The 21,932-nt window shown below is 47.0% G+C and overlaps 1 protein-coding gene across 1 annotated transcript in view; it reads right to left on the bottom strand.

The window, feature by feature from the left end:
- BRINP2 (BMP/retinoic acid inducible neural specific 2) overlaps positions 1-21,932 on the bottom strand; it is a 123,522-nt gene that overhangs the window by 58,216 nt on the left and 43,374 nt on the right. Inside the window, exon 2 of the mRNA XM_011220937.3 lies at positions 9,326-9,672. Coding sequence (XP_011219239.3) covers positions 9,326-9,594 — 269 coding nt within the window. The 5' untranslated portion in view covers positions 9,595-9,672. The remainder of the gene's footprint in view (positions 1-9,325; positions 9,673-21,932) is intronic.

Here is a 21,932-nt window from a genome sequence, read left to right as displayed (position 1 = left end):
AAGCACAGATGGAGAATGGTGGAAACAGGAGTACAGGATCTCCGAGTGAGATGAGCCCCACGAGCCCCCCTGAGGCCCTTCCTCCGAGTCCCAAAGACCTGCTGTAATGCCATAAGGCAGAGCAGGAGGGGCAGAGAGCACAGGTCGCTACAACTGGAGGCACCTTCTCTCTAGGAGCATTAAGAATCCCAGGCTCAAATTGTGTATTTGATTCAATAAGCATTTAATAGTCAGATCATCTGTGGTATGGGTTGCGTGCTGGCTCTTCCTCTCACCAGATGTATGACATCCTCTAAAACACAGTGTCTTCATCTGTCATGTATGTATACAGAGAGCACCTCCCTTGTGGGTTTCTCATTACAATAACTGTAGTGCGTATATATATATATATCACATATGTATGATATATACATGAAATATATATCACTTAGTAAAATCTGGGGCATGTAATGAACACTCAATATAGTTATTATTTATTAATGTTACTAATATTTCACAGTAGAGGGAATACTTTGCTTTCTTTCCCAAGTCAAAGAGAAATTTTGGCCAATGTATCTGCCTTCTTGAAACAACCCACTCCCTTAGCCCCACGGGGAAGTCAGGGAGGTTGGTACGAGCTGCTATCTTGCTGTCCATGCTCCATGCTGTGTGGTCGATGCACGGAGATCCCCGCTCCCTACAAGTTCCTATCTCTCAGACACCCGTGCCCTCCAGCAGTCGTCCCCCTCCTCACAGCCCTTGTGGAGCTCCACCTGAGGCCACCTGCCCTGCCCGGCCCGGTCGCAGCATTGAGTGGGGCTTTTCTAGAGGCTTCACTTAGGATTGGGCCCATCAGTCAGGTGCACCCGCAGGGTCCTGTTTACTCGAATGTGAGTCAGGGATGGACTCAGGGGACAGGACCCCTGTCTGTGACTCGGGTCCAAACTCCCCACCTGCTTCTGTCCTGGAGGAGGAGATGGATGATTGATGTGGACGCCGAACTCCCCAGGCGGCCCCCAGTACCGCTTCACAGACCTCCCTGCCTCCAACCACCTGCTCTCGGGGGTCTACCTGAGGGCTGAGCCCCCTGAGGCGTGGGCCAGGTCTCCTTCCCCACTGCACCCCCAGCACAGGTGACAAGGCCAGCACACTCACGTGCTCCAGAAATATCTGCTGAAGGAAGGGATGCCCCGCCATGTGCCACTCACTGTTCTAAAGCAACACAGACTGAAATAATTTTCTTGTGGGAGATGTGGGAAGCCCTGAGGTGGGATAAATGTGGCAGAAGCAGAATAAAGAAAAAAAAATGAGAATCCCTGACCCCAGAAAAAGCTCTTCTCTTGAGGAGAGAAAAGGAAAAGGAAAAGACCACATGACTAGCCAGTGTCCCCATCTGCCTGTCTCTGTGTCGTGATGGCTTCTAGAGGAAGCCTACCGCCCTTGTCTCTACATGGACATGGCGCTAAGTAGCAATTCATTCATGAATAAAATTAATTATTTCTGGAAGCAAAAATTAATCCTCTTTTTCTCTGCCCGACTGACTCAAGATCTTGCTACTAAATCTCATCTGAAAACAAAACTGATCTTGCTTTTCTCCCCTTGGCCATCCTGGATTTTCCCTCCATTTCTTGCATGTTTGTATTTTTACATTTTTTCTTCACAGACCATCTTTGTAATCCTGTTTCAAGCCAGGATGAACAACCTGGATATCGCCCCCAAGGACGTAAGAAAATGTGAGGCAAGAGTCGTTTTGTCCTGGGGAAACCTGGGACTGGCATCCTGAGAATTCATTCTGACGTGGCGTCCATGGACCAAATCTGTCCATCAGTCATGAAGAAGGTACCAAATGTCTTCTCCCCAGCTTTTGAGATACAACGGTCCGAGGTGCTCTCTGGCATGTGGACTGTCACTGAAACCAGACCGCCGAACTCCTAGAAATCAGCAGAACCCGGTTTTCTCTCTTTCATAGCTTGCCATAGTGCCTAGAATCATGCAACGCACAGAGAAGACTCTCCACAAATACTTGTAAGAGGACCAAGTGAGCAAATACGCAGTGTGGCAAGTCTCTGCTGGATTTGATTTTTTGAAGCATAAACGATGCTGGATTTTCAGATGAACCAGCGGCTTTATCGGGCCTTCCAGCGTGGCTCACCATTTTCTCACCAGGTGAACACTCACCTCCCATTTGTCCCAGGTAGAAACAGGAGGAACTGCCTTTGGCTCTACCTTCTCCAGACACACAATTACTTTTACGTCCGGTTACTCATCTCTAACATTGGAAAATGACGTGCCCCTCCAGGCGGGAGTGCTTTGAAATTGTACCCTGGCAGAAATCAGTGCCTAAGGGGCCCTCTGGCATCGTGGAGGGACAAGATCTGGCAGAAATGACACAGTGGGACACAGCAGGTGAAGGAGGGACATGGTCATAAGATTCTTGACATTTATATCAAACACAGGGGTGTGGCTGCTCGGTTTCTAAACCACACCATGTACTCCCATCCCTCTGACTCTACGATCCTGTGGTTACCACGCCATTCCCCAGATCTCCACCAGACACTTTCCACTCATACATCAGAGTTTGATCTATGCTTCCCCTTGGAGTCCAGCTTTCCTTGACCTTTCTGTGCAGAAAGCTCTGCATATACTTATCCGTAAGTTCCATCAGATCAAGAACTGTGACTTCCTTGTTCATGGTTTATTATCAGAATCTTGTAGAAGCATAAGCACAGAGTTGGCCCTCAGAAATGATGCTTGAATGAGTATTGCTCTGCTTATGTGGCAGATGTTTCTTTATGTGTTATTTCTTCTTGCTCCAAGACAGCAGAACACGTTCTCGTTCAGTTATTTTTACATGATGGGAAGCTTCATATGGGTCTGTCGCATTCTGTGGTGTGTTTCCATGTCAGAGATGGAGATAGGAATTGGCATAAGGCTGAGGTTAGGCAGGGCCCCATTCAAGGGCCTTCCAGATGTTTCTGGAATGAAATTTCTTGGGTGAAGATCTTATGCTGGGTCCCCAGCCTAGATTAGATACTCTATGTCAGAGGTGCTTACATTTAGCCAGCATCAAATGCGTGATCAAAGTAAATTCTCAACGTGTTGTGCTGTCCCTCTCCTACCTCCTCACCTGTGCATGGAGAAATAGTGCCTGTGACCAGAACTGCAGTCTCACCATTGCCACCTTGCCTCTGATTTTGCTCTAATTTGTTTTTTCTAGTTTGTACACCATTCACTTCCCTCCTTCCATCCCGACAAAATCCCTTGTCAAAATATAGATCCAATGAGAAGTTCAGAGATCAACCAGTTCACTTGGGTGAGGCTATCTCTCCAGAAGAGCTCACCTCTTCCTGCCTGTGCCACCCCCTGAGAACCGCGGCCTCCCGTGTGGCGCCCTGCTGCTGCGTGATAACGCAGCCTTTCGCTACCTCGGTTGCTGTCCTGCATGCCTAGGAGATCTCGGGGATTTACCCAGGCCGACTCAGGTTGCCTTGGGTTGCCATTTATTTATGTGGATTGTGATCTCTTAATTGGAGATGGTGCCTCTCCCAGGGCTCGCTGTTTATCCAAATCAGGATTTGTTAGTCCGCGAGACGTGGTCCCGATGCTAAATCAGCTCTGGAGCCCCTCCTGGGTGATGCTTCCACAGCTGCTCTCCATTCCTCACCTCTCCATCTCCCGGAGGCACCCACAGGCTGGTTCTAGGCCCTCCAGCCTTTTCTGCTTTTAAACTTTTCTCCCAGCTGCTGGATCTATTCTTATGAGTTCATGTGACTTGGCGCGAATAGCTCCTGAATTTCACCTCCCTTGACTACTATTCTGTGTCATTGTAACATCCCTGTAAATATTCCCACTCCCTCCAATGCATCATGGGGGATGCTGCCTTCTGTCCTTCTCCACCCTGGTCAGTCCTGCTCTCCTCTCTACCTCCCAGGCACTTACTATAGTCAAGTATGGTGCTTCTCGAGCTTTCGTGTCATACTGTTCATCCGGGGCTCTTGTTAAAATGCAGATTGTGATTCTGGGGGTCTGGGATGAGACCCCCGGGTCCTGTAATGTGTACGAGCTCTCAAGGCATGCGGATACTGCTGGTGTACCAACCACACCTGGAGTGGTACGGATCAAATATTTGGTTGTTCCTCCCTCTCCCTTCCCTCACATGTAAGCTCTTGCCAAATCTTATTTTTTATCCTGATGAATTGCACTAAGATTATCTTTTCTTAGGGTTATTGCTCCGGTGCCGGTTGAAAGGTTCTTCTGCCCTAACTGCCCTCGTTCACCACATCATCCGATTCTATCCCTGCTCACCCTACTGCATGTTTCCAGATGCACCTGCTGAAACACATTCCTGCCTCAATGCTACCTACCTTTGGGTATCACTCCACTCTCTTGTTTTTCAGTTTTGTCCTACTTTGGTTCTCAAAATTTGCAAAATTTGCCCAGAATACGATCAAAATATAATATCATTTTTTGTCGGGGAAGATACCTATTTAATTTCATTTTTGTTTATTTTCCTCCCAAAAGGCTTCTAATGTATCCCCGGACCCTTCCTTTCTAAAAAAGAAGCAGATAGAAATGGGGGTAATAACAACTAAGATCAGTAATTTGGAATCATACCTAGCTCTGCTTTTCTCCCAACCACCATATTATGCTCATTGTTCTGTATGATTTCTAACTTTTCTCTCTTAATTTTAATTTATTCTTTCCGAGTTTCAAGCGTTTCATCATAGTGGCTTGGATTTTTTCCAATCCCATGATTATCTCTCTATTAAAGCTTTAATACAAAAAGAAATAAAAAAAAAACAGACTGCTCATTACTTTGATTTGTAGCAAGGAGAGAATGGAACATTACCGCTAGAGTGTTTCGAGAAACCATATTTACATTTGCATCAGCTCAATTTAGGTGCCTGATTAGGTTGCGTGGTATGAACAAGATGCACTTACCAGTCAGAGGGAAGTGGCATGGTCTAGAGTAATGAGCAGAAGACTTGAAGTCAGGAGCCCTGAGTGCTATTTCTGGCTGTGAGTGGCTACCTCTCCGACCTTGAACAAGTCCGTCTCACTGCCTTGGGCCCTAATAGCCCCCATCTGCCTCATAGCGCTGCTGTGAGAGGTTGAGCACTTAAGTGTTTGTCCTGGTGGGTGCTATGGAGTCAAGCAAGGGAGGGGGCATTAAGGTCACAAATGGAATTGGAGACAAGATCTCTGCTCTTAAAGCTCTTAAGACTAGCCTGTTAAGAGACAGAGTCTGAGAAGTGGGCTGATTGCTCAAATCTTGGTCTAACAGGGCTTGAGGACATGGTGAGAGGCTGGCTAATGGAATTTAAAAGCTTGCCTAAAGTTGGGCGAGACAGCCAAGCCCATCCTGTTATTTAGGAACGCTTAACAAGAGTGTGTATTGTCTTTCTTCTCATAACAGTGCCATCCTGAGACTGTTTATTTCATCCCCTGCAACAGGGAGCTGGCAGTGACTGGCTTCTGGAGGATGTCCCAAGGAAGGCCCGTGCAGCAATCCCTGACTTTAGGAGAAAGATTGTTACCCATGGTGACCAGTAAGTGTGTGCCCCAGAGAAGATTCTTTCATCCTTTTGTTGGTTTCCTCTCCCAAAGAGAAATAGATTGAGGGGTAAAGGTTAATATGCTTTGAAAAGGAAAGCAAGAGAATGATTTTTTTTCTCCTTGCCATATAGTCTGTTGGTGTGAAGCCCTCAGCAGGCATTTTCACAAAGATAGCACCCAAGGTTCTCATCTCAATACCATTCTTTCTTTGGCTAATATTTGTTGAGGACAATCCAAAATAGGTAATATTTATTAACACTGTTCCAGGTGCTTAACGTCAATTAATTAATTTAATTTTCACATCAATCCATTAGGTAGGCAACTATTACTGTCCCAATTTTAAAAATAAGGGCACTGGGGACCAAAGCAATTAAGTGATTTGCCCAAAAATATACAGCTAGTAAGCTGCAACTCCAGGATTCGAACCCAGGTCATCTGGCTCGAGAACCTTCACTCTGGATCACCTGTGCCTACAGGAATACAAACTTAAAATGGACAGGGCAACATTCTCAAGGGCCCACAGTTAGAGGCCAAAGCTATTCTAGAACAACCAGTCCTCTTCCCTAAGTTAAGAGCACGCTCTGATACCCAAGTAAGAATAGGTAGGATTCGGAGCTTAACAGTAGAACCTTGCTGTACGCTAGTTAAGATCAGTTCACACACGAGAAGAGAAGGAGAGCCTCTCTCCTGCTGTGTGAGGGAGCTCATGTGCATCTGCCCCATGGGGAAGTCTAATTCTTTCCCACCACAGTTCCCCTCCTTTCTCCTATGGAAGGCACAGGTGGCCACCATCTGAATTCTGTGTATAGAAAGCGTTCTTAAAGAAACAAATGAAAGACTAACGCTGTTTGAAACCCAGGGCTGATGTTCCCTGCATGCGGTTTCTCCCTGTGCCCTTCTAGACAAAATGCCCTTCTAGTCATTGGGGATGACCCTCAGCGTATATTTTACCAGTTTTCTATAACCACGTTCATCAGAGTCAGCAAGGTCTTGAATTTGCCAGAGAGAATTGCCACTAGAGACAAAAGTAGAAGGGATAAAGATGAATTCCCACAGGGATAGCATAGAGCCCTACAGCGGTATCCATGGATCCACCATTTTGCATAATAACTAAAGGCAAAACTCCCAGAATGCTCCTGGAGCAGCCGTGTGTGACCACTCTCTCTTCGTCCCACCAAAGGGTCACACATCAGAACGCTGCATTACTGTCAGAATGACTGGTTACTGTTTCCCCAAGTATAGGTTCATGTGCAATAACTGACCCCAGAGAAACGGAATGGCACAGCGGAAGCGCTTGTCACAGTAAATGATCAGGAAACCATTACCAACTGATAGAACGGTTGATGGTGCAGAAGTGATTACAGGCACTCCCCATGGGCCGGCTCTCAGCGCCGCCCAGGCATTCAGTGGCTGCCAGGCTTGGGGCTGGGGCTCCATGAGAAGAAAAATCTATTGAGGGACAAGAAACATGATGGTTTATACATCCTAGTTTCTACAGCCCTTTGAAGTGGATGGTGGTATTGGGATCCCCGGCCTGACATTTCAGTTCCAATATACTTAAAAAATATATATACACATTTGGTGATAGCAGTGCTTCGGAAAGATTTGGATGAACTGAAAAGTCTAAGGTAAATTAAATCTTGCTTCCCTGGACTGGAAGGATTTACTGCTTAAATACATTCTAGGCGCCTGGGTGGCACAGCGGTTAAGCGTCTGCCTTCGGCTCAGGGCGTGATCCCGGTGTTATGGGATCGAGCCCCACATCAGGCTCTTCTGCTGTGAGCCTGCTTCTTCCTCTCCCACTCCCCCTGATCGTGTTCCCTCTCTCGCTGGCTGTCTCTATCTCTATCAAATAAATAAATAAAATCTTTAAAAAAAAAAAAATAAATAAATAAATAAATACATTCTAGGGTGGAGTTTCTCTCTTTCTTTCTCTCTGTCTCTCTCTGGATGGAAAAAAAATTCTTTAATAAAGAGAAGCATCATTCTGAACGACCTTATTGGAAATTGGTGGGGGGCATATGTCCAGTTTCTTATATATTTATTGAAAGTCAACTCAATCTCTTCTGCTTATTTAGCTTCCCTTGAGCAGGTGTTAACGCCCCCTCTCCCAGCCTGAGTTGGCTGAATCCTGCCTCAGTGGCCCTAGTGAATTTCTTCTGTAGTCTTTGGAGGATGGCAAGGACCAGAGCCTTGTGGAGTATGAACTACAGTCTCTTCCAAGACCAGACCGGATCCAAGCACAGTGGAAGAGAAATGGTCTGGAAGGAGAGCTGGGTGGGTTGCTCCTGAGAGCAGGACTTTATCCATACATACCTCTGTACCCATGAAGTACGAATCCCTCAGACACCTGGTCTCGTCCCTCTGTCTGCACCTGTGTGTGGGACTCATGTACCAGGAGAACTGCCTCTGTACACGGCTGCTCTTACCATTGGGGAGCCTGCCAGTGATGAATACCCCAAAAACCTTATTTCATAGACCCTATACTAGCCTAAATAGACTGCGTGCTTATTGCGGAAGTTTAAAAAAAACCCTCAGAAACAACAACAAAAAATTGTCTCTAAATATATCTTAAGAACCCAGACTCTAGTCTGACCATTTGGAAGCTAATCCTGGCTCCATTCTTTATTAGTTGTGTGCCCTTCAGCAAGTTACCTAACTTCTCTGGACCTCATTGAACTCATTTGTAAAAAGTGGAGAATAATGGTTCTTCCAACCTAGGATCGTTGTAAGGGTTAAATGAGCTGATGTACATAAGGCACGTAAAGGGCTAGATTGAGCAAGGGCCCCAGATTTCAGTGTGTTCATACGACTAAAAGTGCATGCGCGGAAAGGTTAACAATAGCAACCTCTAATTGCTAAAGAACAAGTGATTTTTCTGGTTTTATTTCTTTTTGTGCTTTTTCATATTTTATCTTTTTGTTGCATTAGAAACTCATTTGTAATTGGAAAATTAATGTCTTTGATAAAAGGAAAAAATTTCAGCAAAGCTTTCAGGGTTGTCTGAAGACCACAGGCAAGGTGAAGGGAACAGAAGAGCCATGACAACAGGGTGAGTGGGCACAGGGATGAAGGGGAAGTTTGCATTCAGAGATGCACTCCTGGGAGCCCTGAGGCTCTCTGGGTCACCGGAGGTGAGGATTTCGAGAAACCCTCTCCTTTTGCAGTGCTGGTCCGGCAGCTGGGATGATGGGCCTGGTTTATCCCTCATCAGATGGACCTGGCCAGTCTCACGTCTGACTTTCAGCTCTGACACTCCCAAGCATAGGTGTAAAGGGCCAAGTAGATCCAGCCCTTTTCCATGGGCAAGGCCAGAGGAGGCCTTGGTGAGGACGAGGGTCAAGGCAGTCTTGCCCCCTGACCCTGCAGGTCTCCCCAGACCTCCAAGGCAGGAGCTGCAGCTGCCCTTCCTTCATTTGCATGTCTAGGTAATTACAACTCATAAAAGTATCTAACCCATTAGTTAAAACCCAGCCCCAGCATTTGACTCTGACCTCCTGCGGCAGCGCGGGCCACACGCTGACTCCATGCCGCCTGATTTGTCCTCAATTTACAAGCAGCACAGCCTATAAATAGAAACCCTTTTGCTATGTTCCCCAGGAGGCATCAGCAGGTTTTCCAGCTTGTATGTGTTTTCTTCTTTCTTTTTTTAAAAACCGACATGGTAGGCTTGTTTTCCCTGCCGGCTGCTCCCCCCACCCACTCAGTCTGGGGGCCCGCGAGGGGGCTCAGCCCGGGGAGCCCCACGCAGCGGCTGGGGTGCTCAGGGGCGCCGCTGGTCCCCACTCACCTGTAGATTCTGTACCGGGTGGTGAAGCCCTGCCGGTAGCGCTCCGTGAAGTCGGCGTACTCCTGCGCGCGGTGGAACGGGCCGCGGTCGCTGAGCAGCCAGTCCAGGGGCGGCTGGCCGGCGGGGGACGCATGCTGCTCGGGGAGCGCCGCGGCGGCCGTGGCCGAGACCGCCAGCACCCAGCCCGGGAGGCCCAGCGCCAGCAGGGCTGCCCACGGGGCCGCCGCCGGCCCGAGCCCCCTAAACCGAGTGCCACACTGCCACCTCATGCTTCTCCCGGCCGGTTGGTGTCTTCATTCTCTCGCCACGCTCTCCGCCTCCGTGCCGCTCCTCCAGGGCTCCTGGCGCTGGAAAAGTCCAACACGGAGAGGTCAGTGCAGCCCCCTGTCTCGGCCCCGCGGCCCGTGCGCAGCCGGACCGTCGGCCCCGTTCTAGAAAGCCCTTAGGCTAACAAGGCCTCTTCACTCTAGGCACTGAGCAGAGGGCTTGATGGAGATTGCCTTTCGTTCTGGAAACAATCCTAGAGAAAACGCCACCGTCCCCATTTTGCACATGGGAAGACGGGGTTGAGGAAGAGGAACAAAGTGGCTGAAGTTCATGCAGCTTTTAAGTGGAGAAACCAGAATTTTGAACTCTGGTCATCTGACGAACCTTTACAGTAAATTGCTTCTGTGTTTCCTATGTTGACTCAACACCATCTGCTCCTTCTGTCTTCCTCTCCCAAAATGTTCACCATGTGTCAGTCATAGCCCCGCAGAGTGTGAGATGCCTCTAGAAGCTTGAGCGAAGGTGAACAGCGACCTCACTTCTCAGGTGGCAAAAGGTGGGGCAGAGAAGTAGTGAGGTCCCATTGCTGCTGTGAAGCCGGGTGAACTCCAGCAAATCCCTTCCCTTCTCTGGGCTTAGTTTTCCCTTATAAAGAACAAAGAGGCTTGACTACATAATATCTAAGAATCCTTCCAGCTTCCAATATCTGATCCCTTCTTTTACGGAAGGCCATGCTGGAAAGGAGTTAGAATGGGAAATCAGATTGCCCATCGCCATCGTCAGAGAGCAGATCCGTATACACACGACACCTGTCGTTCTGACTTTCCGCACAGAATGAAAGCTCCCTGAAGGCAGGGCTGGGTGTCCTCCCGAGAGCAGACAGCAGGCCTTTAGAGACCCTTCCTGAAGGAGTGAATGAGTATGTACCCTATCTGCTCTGAGTAGAAGGGAAGGTGCCAAGAAAGAAGATTCCGGCCTTCAAAACTCTTGGCTGCCTTGTGACTCCTCACAGGCCTTTGATTTCCAGTGCCTGCACTTTGCCTGAGAATAACTGGTCATCTTCATGAAGCTCTGGGCAGGTGCAGGGGACCAGTTCAATACTGTGGGCTCCTGACAGCTGCATTCATGCCTTTGATGTTTAACAGCTCATGCTGTCAGAGTCTCGCCCATGTCCCCTCGCCAATGCCACTTCAGTGCTAGAATGTGCTAGAATGACTTCCAACCCGAGTGCCTGTAATTTGTGGCTTCGAGGACTTTCTCTGGCTGCCAAAACCAAAGACAGGCTCCCTGGGGATGAAGCAGGGGGTGTTAATTCTCTGGCACTTTCCAGGGTCCTGTAAGTGTAGGCCAAGTGGGCTTTCCTATTTGATTCATGCCCCCTCCCAGAGTCCCCATGTACTCTGTAATGGCTCCAGTTCAACAAACTTCCCTTGGACCGGTGTGAGTCCTGAAAAGGCTGCCCAGAGGCGGGGCCAAGTATTAATGCTGGCCGGAGTCTGAGAGACCCGAGCCTCAGCATTTGTGTTTTCAAAAGAGGTGTGGTCCCCGCTCACAAAGATGTGGGGACAGAAGCATGAGCATCAGCACCTTCAGAGTCACTCCTCTTCTCCGGGTAGAAGGTACTGACCACCTACTATGTGCTGGGGGATTCTTAGAAGCCGCCCCAGTTAATTCTCACCATGAATTCATGATATAGCATTATTGCTATCAGTTTGCTTCTCACTGGGACTCAGCGGATTTGAGTTAGAAAGGTGCAGAGGCAGAGTACAAACCTAGGTCTGGCTCCATATCCAGACCTTGCCAAAGAAGGCTAAGCTGCCCAACAGACCTTGTTTCATGAACTGGTCAAGGGAGAGAAGCTCAAAAGAAGATAATCAGGTCACACCTGCCCTACTGGGTCTTAGAACGTATTATAAAATTCTCATCATTAAAACAGGTGATTCTAGCACATAAAGTGGATGGGCAGATCAATGATAGAGAACAGATAGCTCAAAAATAGAGCTTATTATAAACAACTTAGAATATACACACATATATAAAAACACTCCAGACTAATTGGGTAGGGGATGGAATATTTTAAACATCATATTGGGAAATTAGTTCCAGATGGATTAAAAAGTTAAATATAAAAAATAAAATCATAGAAGGAAGAAAAATCCCCAAGTGTTTTATAACAAGCAATGTATTACTTTTAAATCAGGGGGAAAGTGATATAAACTAAAAGGAGTCAGCCTTGCACATGGGGGGTAGGAATTTTTTTTAGAGGATGTAAACTGATGAGGTTGCCCAAAATACTTCTCATTTAATCATTCACACATTCATTTCTTGAGAAACATAAATTGGGAACTCCTAAGTGCCAGACACTATGTTAAGCATTGATAATACAAAATAATGCTTGTTGCATTATCTGAAACTCTGTTGGTGATTCATTCCTTTTATAGAATATTGTTCTGTTTTTAAAAGCATATTGATGGAGGGGAAGGGAGAAGTCTCATTCTGGAGACTGGGACTACTTGATGCCACAGACCAAGGCAGCAAACACAGCAAAGCAGAAAGGCACTGACGGGGGGAGAACACTATGGAAGGCAGGATTTGAAAAGGGCCCTTAAGATTCCCACGTCTTTCTGTGCATGCCCTACATCATCACCTCCCTTTGAGTGTGGGCAGGACCTGTGAATATGGTGGGATACTACTCCTGTGATCAGGTTACTAATCAGTTAACTTTGAGTTGCTTAAAAGGCAAAGTATCCTTGGTGGGCCTGACCTAATCAGGAGAATGAGACCCTTTAAAAGAAAGTGAAGTATCAGAGAGACTAGCTCCTGATGATCTGGAAGAAGGCAAACAGTCATGCTGTGAACAGCCTTCCGGGGTCATGCAGCAAAGGATTGCAGGCAGCCCCCAGGAACTGAGAGCAATTCTCTGTCAACAGCTAGTAAGAAAATGGGAACTACTCATACCAGCACAAGAAAACAAATTCTGCCAACAGCCACATGAGCCTGGAAGAGAAACTTGAGCCCCAGATAAGGTCTCTGGTGAGACCTTGAGCAGAGGACCCAGCTAACCCCTACCCGATACCGCGAGATCGTGAATTTGTATTGTTTGATGCCACAAAGGTTGTGGTAATCCATTCCACAGCAATAGGAAAATAATACAGACAACATAAAAGATGGCGATACCCCTCTCCCCTGCGCACAGCCTGGTCTGGTGAGGGGTTCCCGCGCTCCCTGAGGAAGGCCAGCTGTTGCTCCTGGCATGTGAAAAAGCTAGTGTGGCAGTTTTCCAAGCAGAGCAGGGCTGCCCACCTCAACCCCCCCCCAACTAGATTACAGACCCCTCAAGGTCAGAGGTCAGATATTTGTTTTTGTAACTCCAGCCCTCACACACAGTCAGTCCTCAAATGTATGTGGTGAACCAATCCCGTGCCTTTTATAGAGGGATCGCGGTGAGCCAGTGACAACACGCGGCCTTGGGGCAGCCCCTGAACCCCTTGTGCCCTGTGCTATCGCTGCCACCCCCCCCACCACCAATCAAGAATTTTCTAAGGACAGGTGTGAAAAGCTGTGTGGTCTTGGAAAGAAATGAGATCTATTAAGTCAATGTGTGCTTCTTGTCATTCTGCGTTTGTAATTATGCTTTTTCAGAGCTCACAATGTGCTGGAACCTGCCTGGTTATAGGAATATCAGCTTTACAATCAAACGGTTTTGATTGCCGGGCCAAGTCTGCTGAGTGCAGCAAGAACGCCTGAATTCAGTGCTGACGCCCCTCCGATACACTTGGCCTTGGAATCATACGGTTTCCGCTTCATCACTTTTCCTCAGGATCTGAAGACGTTTTGACTAAAAAAAAAATCTCTCTTTAAGAAAGAGCAGTTTTAACTGGTTTCAAAACTTTCTTTAAAAAAAATTTCTAGAAGGTGTGCCTTCACCTTTAAAAAAAAAAAGACAGTAATTGCTGCATTGACAATTGTGGAAAAATTAGGCTCTTCGAGGGGAACAGCTTTGGGCCACTTCTTGTTTATGCTCCACAAATAATATCACTCAAAATTTGGTAACAGCAAATGTCCAGCAAGTTTTAACCATGTAAATTCTCATGGCTTCTGGTGGTGTGGCTAATATTCAGCAGGTTAAAACACTCAGCACCTTCCCCACGATGCTTCCACAGATCATTTTAACCTAAAGCTGGCTATATAGCAAACCTCCATTTACACGTGAGTGTCTTCAAGTCATGGCTGAGCTAACTCCTTGAGGAAAAAAATTGTAAATTTACTTGTGAGAGCCAAATAACTCCATTTCACTTACACTATACTTAAGACAGAGTTTTACACCTACACCAATAATAAATTAGCTTGGGACCAAAGGCACAAGTAAAATAAGTTTATTGGGGGTGCCTGGGTGGCACGGCGGTTAAGCGTCTGCCTTCGGCTCAGGGCGTGATCCCGGCGTTATGGGATCGAGCCCCACATCAGGCTCCTCTGCTAGGAGCCTGCTTCTTCCTCTCCCATTCCCCCTGCTTGTGTTCCCTCTCTGGCTGGCTGTCTCTATCTCTGTCAAATAAATAAAATCTTGAAAAAAAAATAAGTTCATTGAGCCGTGAATGAAACGGATTATGGTCTTGTCAATAGAGAAAATCAAGTACAGACGACGTTGCATGAGAAGTAGGCAGTGCAGTGGGAGCGCTCCCATTCCACACTGTCCCCCATCTGAGGACCCGTGGGGACTGCGCTGCGTCCTCCTGGTGGCCTCAATCTCCATTTACGTGGGGGGTGGGTGTTGATACACAGAGCAGCTAGGATTTGGGACGTCTGCAGTTCGTGCATTAAATCTTGGTGAGTAAGATAGGAGAGCCTCCTCTTTGAAAATCATTCTAGAGGAGAGGTCACCTGCAGGAGGAGTGGAGGGTACAGCCAAGCTAAGCTATTGTTGGAAGCCAGAAGAGAAGGAGAAATAGACGGGAAATTGATATTATAAGTAACGAAATTGTTCAGGTCGTGAATAAACGCCAGCATAAATCACTTACTACGCGCCCGGTGGTTACCGCACATGAAGCACAAGATGACAAAATTACACTTGAACTTCATCTTCCAGAGTTTATGTTCCCCTTTTGACAGATGAACATACTGAGGCCAGGAATGGAGAGGTGAACTGCAGAAGCCAACCATGTGTTTCCGGGGCAGATCCGGGTCCACCCGGTCTAGATCCTGTACTGTCTACACCTCCCTGCTTCACGTGCAGATGTGAATAGAAGACTCTGTGGGCTTTGCCACTTACAGGTTGGTTGCCCTTGGGAGCAAGTCACTTCCCTCTGGGAGCCTCCTTTTGGTCATCAGTGAAATGATCCCTAGCGTCCTGCCCAATACTGACATTCCGTAATTCTATGCAAATAGAAAGGGCACGCATATGAGGGGAGAGGCATTAAGACTTCAGACTTCTTTGGGAGGAAACTGCTACAGAAAGGGAGGGAAGCATAGGAGAAGTGAGGTAGAAAGCCTAAATTCTTGCCCGTTGGAGCAGTGACATTTAATAAAATGATTAGGCAGTGACATTAAATAAGTTTTCAAGCCATTTGAGTGGTTAATTGGCCAACTCTATTGAGGAGATATTTTTTTGAGTAAATCGGAGGGTGTCCATGGTAAAAACTCACAGAAAGTGTTATTTGTTCTTGTCCACGACGCCTTAATGTGAAACCTCCCCTTTGACGAGAAAGGGAGGATAGATGAGAGGAATGACAGGACATTCTGGGGTGGATGGGCCAGCTGTCAGTTTCCATCAGTGACTCGCATTCTCCCCTCTTGTTGGGGTGATCTGCCAGCCTCCACAAAGACCAACCATGGCGTTTTCACCCTGATCGTATGCTCCTGGTTGCACTTCTGAGAGCGGTTTTGGCCATCATTCCCCACGTGAACCCAGGCAGATGTCACCCCCACCCCCAACCGCCATGTCCTCTCTAGGATCCGTGACAGAAGCTTCAGGTTCACCCCCAGAACCGGCGCGGCCCGGGCAAGCCAGGTTTGCTGCATTTTCTGACCGCTGGTCAGGAAACGACTTAAAATAGGTGAGGCATATGGAGAGCCTCCCTGCATAAAATCAAGTGAGCAAGATTAATGCTTATTTGTGCAAAGGTAAGAGCTAATTATAATGGCCGTTTTCTAAATGTTCTTACATTCCTCTGAGCCCTTAAAGAGGAGAGGTTGGAAGAGGGGAAGGGCCTTGCCGTAGGTCACTCCACGGGGAAGCAGAAGGCAAACTCAGACATTCTGAGTCCAAGACCTCTAACTCGACTGGCCTCCTCCTCACCCACTTCTGTCCATCAGTCAGTGATTAAGCAATTCCTACACACAGGGAATGTACTAGAGGATGGCACTAAGTCTGATGCACTGACCCAGCACTTGCCCTCGTGGAGGAGGAGCAAAATGTAGGATTTGGGGGTCTTGTGATGATTTTAAAAGAATGATGTACACACATACACACACGCACACACACACACACATACACATACACATACGTACACACAGATACACACGCTTTAGTGACATTAGACCTTGTGGGCTCCATCCCCTCAGGGCCCCAAATTTATGGGTTTCTGTGGTGTGACGACCAGCTCTTCACTTATCAAGGACAGACTTGCCTGTCAGTTGGAGAGGCTTCGGACTTGCCTGGCAGATGTCCTTGGCACTTTCCTTGGAGAGACAAGCTAACTGACAGGCTTGCCCACGGTCTCACGTGATAAAGCCCGGGTCACCGCGTGCAGACCAGGGAGGCCCCTCTGCCCCAGGCTTCGCTTGGGGTCGCGGGGGTCTCCAGGAGAGGGAAAGAAGGCACTGCCAATCAGACGGAACCTCTAAGTGAAAAGTGGCACATTTCAAAGCCTTTAAAACCTGATCCCCATGCAGATTAACTTTCCTCAAAACCATTTCCATTATACTCCTTCCTTATGAAAGAACAGCAGCTCCTGTGGCCCTGAGCACACATCTGACCCCCCCCCCCGCCACACGGAGACCCCCCGGCTGGCGCTCCACAGTAGAGGGGCTACAAGCAGACTGTGGAGTCAGATGCCTGGCTGCTCATGCTGGTTCCGACCTTCCTGCCTGGCCCGTGGTGAGTGCTGTGTGTGTATTCGCTGTCATTCCTTCCTGTGCTTCCATATGGGTTATAAGAGCCAACAAGAGTCCACAGGCACCCCCTCATCCAATGTGGGTTTTTGTTTGTTGGTTTGTTGTTGTTTATAGGTAAGAACCCTGAAGCCAGAGAAGGTGAAGTCTCTGCTAACAAAATGTGTCCTCCTCCTTGTCCTCTGGGGCTCTCTACAGCTCGCTCTGAGTGACTTCACTGGTCCTCCTCCCCAGGCCCTTGGTAGTTAATGACCCCGGGGGTGGCCAGTCCTTTTGCGTGTATCTGGCCCTTTAGTATCCAGCTACGGGCCCCACCACTCTATTCATCTCTGCCTTCCTTTCCTCTCCATGAGTCTGTGTCCTCCCGTCACATCTTCTAGACTCATTTTCTCCAACAAACCTCCCAAAGCTAGGCTCTGTGTTGTTAACTTTGCCTTCCTACAGTTTTTGGTCCCTGATTACTTTCCACCTCTTCATGTCATGGAACTGGGGGGACAGGGTGAGATTCCGGAAATTATCCAGTGGTTCTCCACAGCCTGGAGTGTGTGTGGTACATGTGTGTTGGCGGGAGTGGAGGGCAGGGGTGTAGAGACAGAGAGGGAGGGAAAGAGGGAAATAACTGATGTCCAAGGTTGGGGTGTATTTCTATATTTTGAAATATTTTGCAGATCCCTCAGGGAAATTTTCATACAACTCTCCAGTGTGAGCCAGTGATGGAATCCCCTTCACAATGGACAAGAGATGAGAAAATGTAGGGCCACAGAGGTGCGGTGAATTATTCAAAGTCACATTGCTGATTTGGGGCAAATCAGGACATGAGCCTGGTCTCCCAACGCTAAGCATAGAGCTCATTCTGTCTATTTCACGTATGTCAGTGATAAATTGAAATTTGCAGGAGGCAGAATGGATGAATTCCAGAGCTACCATCATCATCATCACCACCACCAGTTATTGTGTAGCTATCAGTTACTATGTGCCAAACACTGCTCTAAAAACTTTCCATTCATTGACTCATTTAATTCTCATAAAACCTTATGAAGTTGATGTTGTTATTATGCCCATTTTACAGAGAGGAAAACTCAAGAACAAGAGAAATCAATGATGTCCTTTCAAGAAAGTCCTTAGTATGGTCAAAATGACCTAAAACCTAAAATCCACAGACTTTACTCTGATAAGGGAGCTGTAGTTATCCAAGATGCTTCTAGGTCACTGTTGTTTAAGAAATTGCTATAGATGGATGAAAAGTCTAAAATCTTAGAGTTTACAAGTAGGACTCATCAGAAATAATTTTCCTGGCTTGGATAAAGACATTTATGCCTTCTGCTTTTGGGGAAGCTCTGTGGCTCCTGGTTAGATGCCTTGTCAGCATGGCCTTATGAGAAGTCTGTTCTATTTCACCTGTACGGTCTTAAAAATCATAAGGTCAGACATGCATACCCTGAATTACCATGCTCTTCCCTCAGACCCCCAAACCAGCTGGGCCTGTGCCCAAGTTCCCCATCCCCTTCTTTCTACCCAATCTCAGTGTGTGCATCTCAGGTAAGGGGCTCATGCCCTTCCCAACTCCTGCACCCCCTGCCCTCAGCACCCCTGCTTGCTGTTGTAGGAGACAGACCTCCAAGAATTGCCTATCCATTTGTCTAATTCTGAACTTCCCCCCAAGCTCTTTTTGCGTTCCCCTTTACGTGTGCTGGCCAAAGGCGGGTCCTCCTGCTACCAAGATGATGTCCATGGGTGCCTGTCTCTGGGTATGCCCAGCCACCTTTCCTGGGTCCAGCGACTGAGTCATTCCCTCCAACCCCTAGCAGACAGCTGGTTCCATCCTGCAGGGAGGAAACCTTCTCTATGTCTGCCTCCTTCCCACCAGCCTCGCTTCCATTGCTCAAGCCCCAGCTCGCTTCCCAGCAGAGCCAGCCTCTGTATACACATAGGACAGTTTGAGTATTTCTTTCAGGCCTGGGAAGCCAAAATAAACCTAAGCCAATGACACAGAAATTGCTCACCAGTGTGCAGGCGTTCCAGCTGAGGTGGGGCTGACGAGCAACTCTCCACTGTGACCCGCAGCCCTCAATGTTACTCTTGCTCTTGGCTCTCCGCCAGGCCTGTCACTGAATCTGAACTTTTAGCCCAAGCTCAGCCCTCTTTGGGCCTTGGCACAGAGCAGAATGTAAAATGATAATGCCCTGAGCTGTGCCAAACAGCACAGAGCTCCTGAGATGTCACAGATGCAGCTGTGACCAGCAAACACATTGTTTCCGGGATGGTGTTTGTAAATATATGAGCTGCCCGACAGCTTGTGGAATTAAATATAGATGCTACATCACAAACTCCAGCTAAAATAAACTATATGCTGCTCAATGAATGTCAATAAGTACATTGAGAAAGAATCATTATCCCTTTTTGTAGCACCATCCAAGAAACCCATCCCGAAGTGAGTTTTTTGGTTTGCTTTTGGATGAAGGCAACGTTTTCCCCACACGGGCTTTTGACTGCTCCTGGCGGGCAGCTGGGGGAGGGTGGCATGAAGTGACAAAGGGCACACGATAATAAGGTTGCTCTGTTGGGTGTGGTGTGTATGAAGCGGTGGCAGAAGCCAGCTTATGGTTCCCAGATCCACTAGGCAATCACAGTCAACCTTTTGGGATTGCCGGCTTCGAGAAACCATTTCTAGAAGTATGGTCTGCGGTGGCTTAGAAAGACCTGATGGAAAGCAAGCTTACCCATCGTGGCGAGTCCTTTCTTCAGTTCTTGAGCTAAACCACCTCCCTTCCCTTGCGCTGATTTCCCGGGTTGCTTGTGTATTGCATCCTCGGAGATGACTCAGGGCAGAAGCTGGCGTTCACACACTAACATCAGCACCCTGCGACGCTTTCTGAGCTCTCATTCCGTCTTCAGCCAAGAGGGCTTGTTGCCGTGCAATCCTGGGCACGCTGCAGAGCCCACGCTGCTCTGCCCACGTTGCCAAGACCCCACTCAAGGAGGTGGTGCACAATGAAAGGTGCTTCGAATTCAGGGCAACTGCAGTGTGGTCCAGAGGAGTTAAGGTTTTCTTTGTGTTGATCCTTTTGAACTCATGCAATTGCTACGTTATTGCCAATTCAATTTATTTGTTTTTTTGCGTTCCTCTCCAGTTCTTTACTGCCAAGTTCTTTCTCCTCTACAAAGCAGAGCTGTAGACTTAGGTAGCTCGCAGCAGTTGGCCACTTCCTGGGTCCTTGTGCAAAAAGGGTTCAGAGCTTCCAAGGGAAGAACTAGAGTCATTCTCTAAAAATCTTAATTCACGCTTCATTCTGGCTCACACTGCCACTGACTACCTAAACTCTTTTTGACAAATTAAACCCTTTGTAGGATGTGGTAATAAGTTTCTCCACTTCCTTCCTTTTAGGAAAGCTAATAAATAGCTACTCATTCATCCCACTAATGTTTATTGGACAAAGAACATTTAGCTAGAATGTAAAATGCATGAAGGGGATGGTGGAAGGAAAGGCTAGAAGGTAACGCTCGGATTTCTTTACAACAAAGGTGAGTGCAAATCCTTGTAATAATTCTCTTACAGCAGATTTATTAGCCAAAGCCGCATTATGCAGACTCTGTGCTGACCAGGATTTGCAGATGTCCACGTCTCAGTGATACCTGGGGCTTGTCTCGGCAGCTTCGGATTCAAAGCTAAGATGATTTTCAGCCTAATTTTGAATTGTATCATTGATTTTCAGTCCAAATCTTTGGAAAAATAGTATAGAGGAACTCTCAAAAAATTTTTAAATGAAATCAAATATTCCATTCTTCAAACATGGTAAAAGAGAATACAGTTAAGACAGAGCCAACCATTTATTCCGGTGGGTCTCCAGTGTGTGTGTGGGGGGGCATGTGATTTTGCCCCCATGGGAACGTTCTCAATTTCTAGAGAAGTATTTGGTTGTAACAACTTGGAAAGGGGTGCGTTCTCTAGTGCATCAGGTCAGGTAGCTGTTAAGCGTCTTACAATGCATAAGACAGCTCCCCACAACGAATAATGATCCCTGACCCCAAATGTCGGTAGTGCTGAGTTTGAGAAGCTCTGATTTACACCAACAAATTCTAATGATCCCAGACTCATAAAGTACCTCTGAACAATGGAGACCAACTTTTTAGGAAAGGTTTGCATGCATATCTAGTTTGCCGACATATGTTATGGTGGAGAAGACCGAAATTTCTCATCCTCACTCCTTCTAGGCCTCCTGTTTCATGCTTAATTAGTCCTTGACAACAACAACAATAAAAACAGTCAAAAGTCCTATTTATTGATTGCTTATTTCCTACTGGGCAGTGTACTAAGCTCCTTGCTGTCAACAAGGTAGGCATTACTAATCCAGGAGTGAGTAAGTCAAAAAACCAATGGGCAGGCTTGTGCAGGGGGGTGAACTAGGAAGGATCTGAATCCAGGTAAGATAAGTGGTTGAGTACGACAGGAGCCCAGTGGAGTCAGGAAATTGGTTACGTACAGGAGGATTTAGCCAGTAAGTACATATATTAAGGATAACAGGAGCTAAATTTCCTATGGTCAAGAGAGGAATTATAAACATGGGAAGAACAAAAGCTAGAATAAACCTTCTGGCCTTAAGATTAGAAGTATGAACTCATGTTTCTAAATATAGTTAGGGAAATAGAAGGACAGAGAGATGGAAAGGTTGACAGATGAACGGATAGGGAGATAGATAGATGTTTGATAGATATAAATGTGTGTGTGTGCTAGATATAATATGATATTCTGGATTGGATTCTGGAATAGAAAAAAGGATATTAGCAGAAAAACTGATGTAATCTAAATAAACTTTATAGTTAATTACTAGTGTTGCACCTATGTTAATTTCTTATTTTTGACAAACGTATCATGGTTACAAGATATTAAAATTAGGGGAACCTGGGTGAAGGATACGTAGGAAGCCTGTGCTCTTTCTAACTCTTCTATAAATCTAAAATTAATTCCAAAATAAAATGTTGATTTAAAATTAAAGCGTTTAAATGCATACACACACACACACACACACACACACACACACACTAATACATTCCCTTGGGTATGGCACATACATGCACACACAAGCCAATTCTCCCGGTTCTGTCCACCCCAAGTATGTCTAGGAGGGCTCACCTCACTTTAAGATCTTGGTTTCTAAATCGTGTTCGCCACCAAAAGGAATCAGGGATCCTTGGAGTAATGGATGATTACAGCCTATGGCAGTTGAGATGT

The sequence above is a fragment of the Ailuropoda melanoleuca genome, chromosome 8, assembly GCF_002007445.2.
Source record: "Ailuropoda melanoleuca isolate Jingjing chromosome 8, ASM200744v2, whole genome shotgun sequence".
NCBI classification, from domain to species: domain Eukaryota; kingdom Metazoa; phylum Chordata; class Mammalia; order Carnivora; family Ursidae; genus Ailuropoda; species Ailuropoda melanoleuca.
This window is presented reverse-complemented; position numbering and strand designations above follow the sequence as displayed.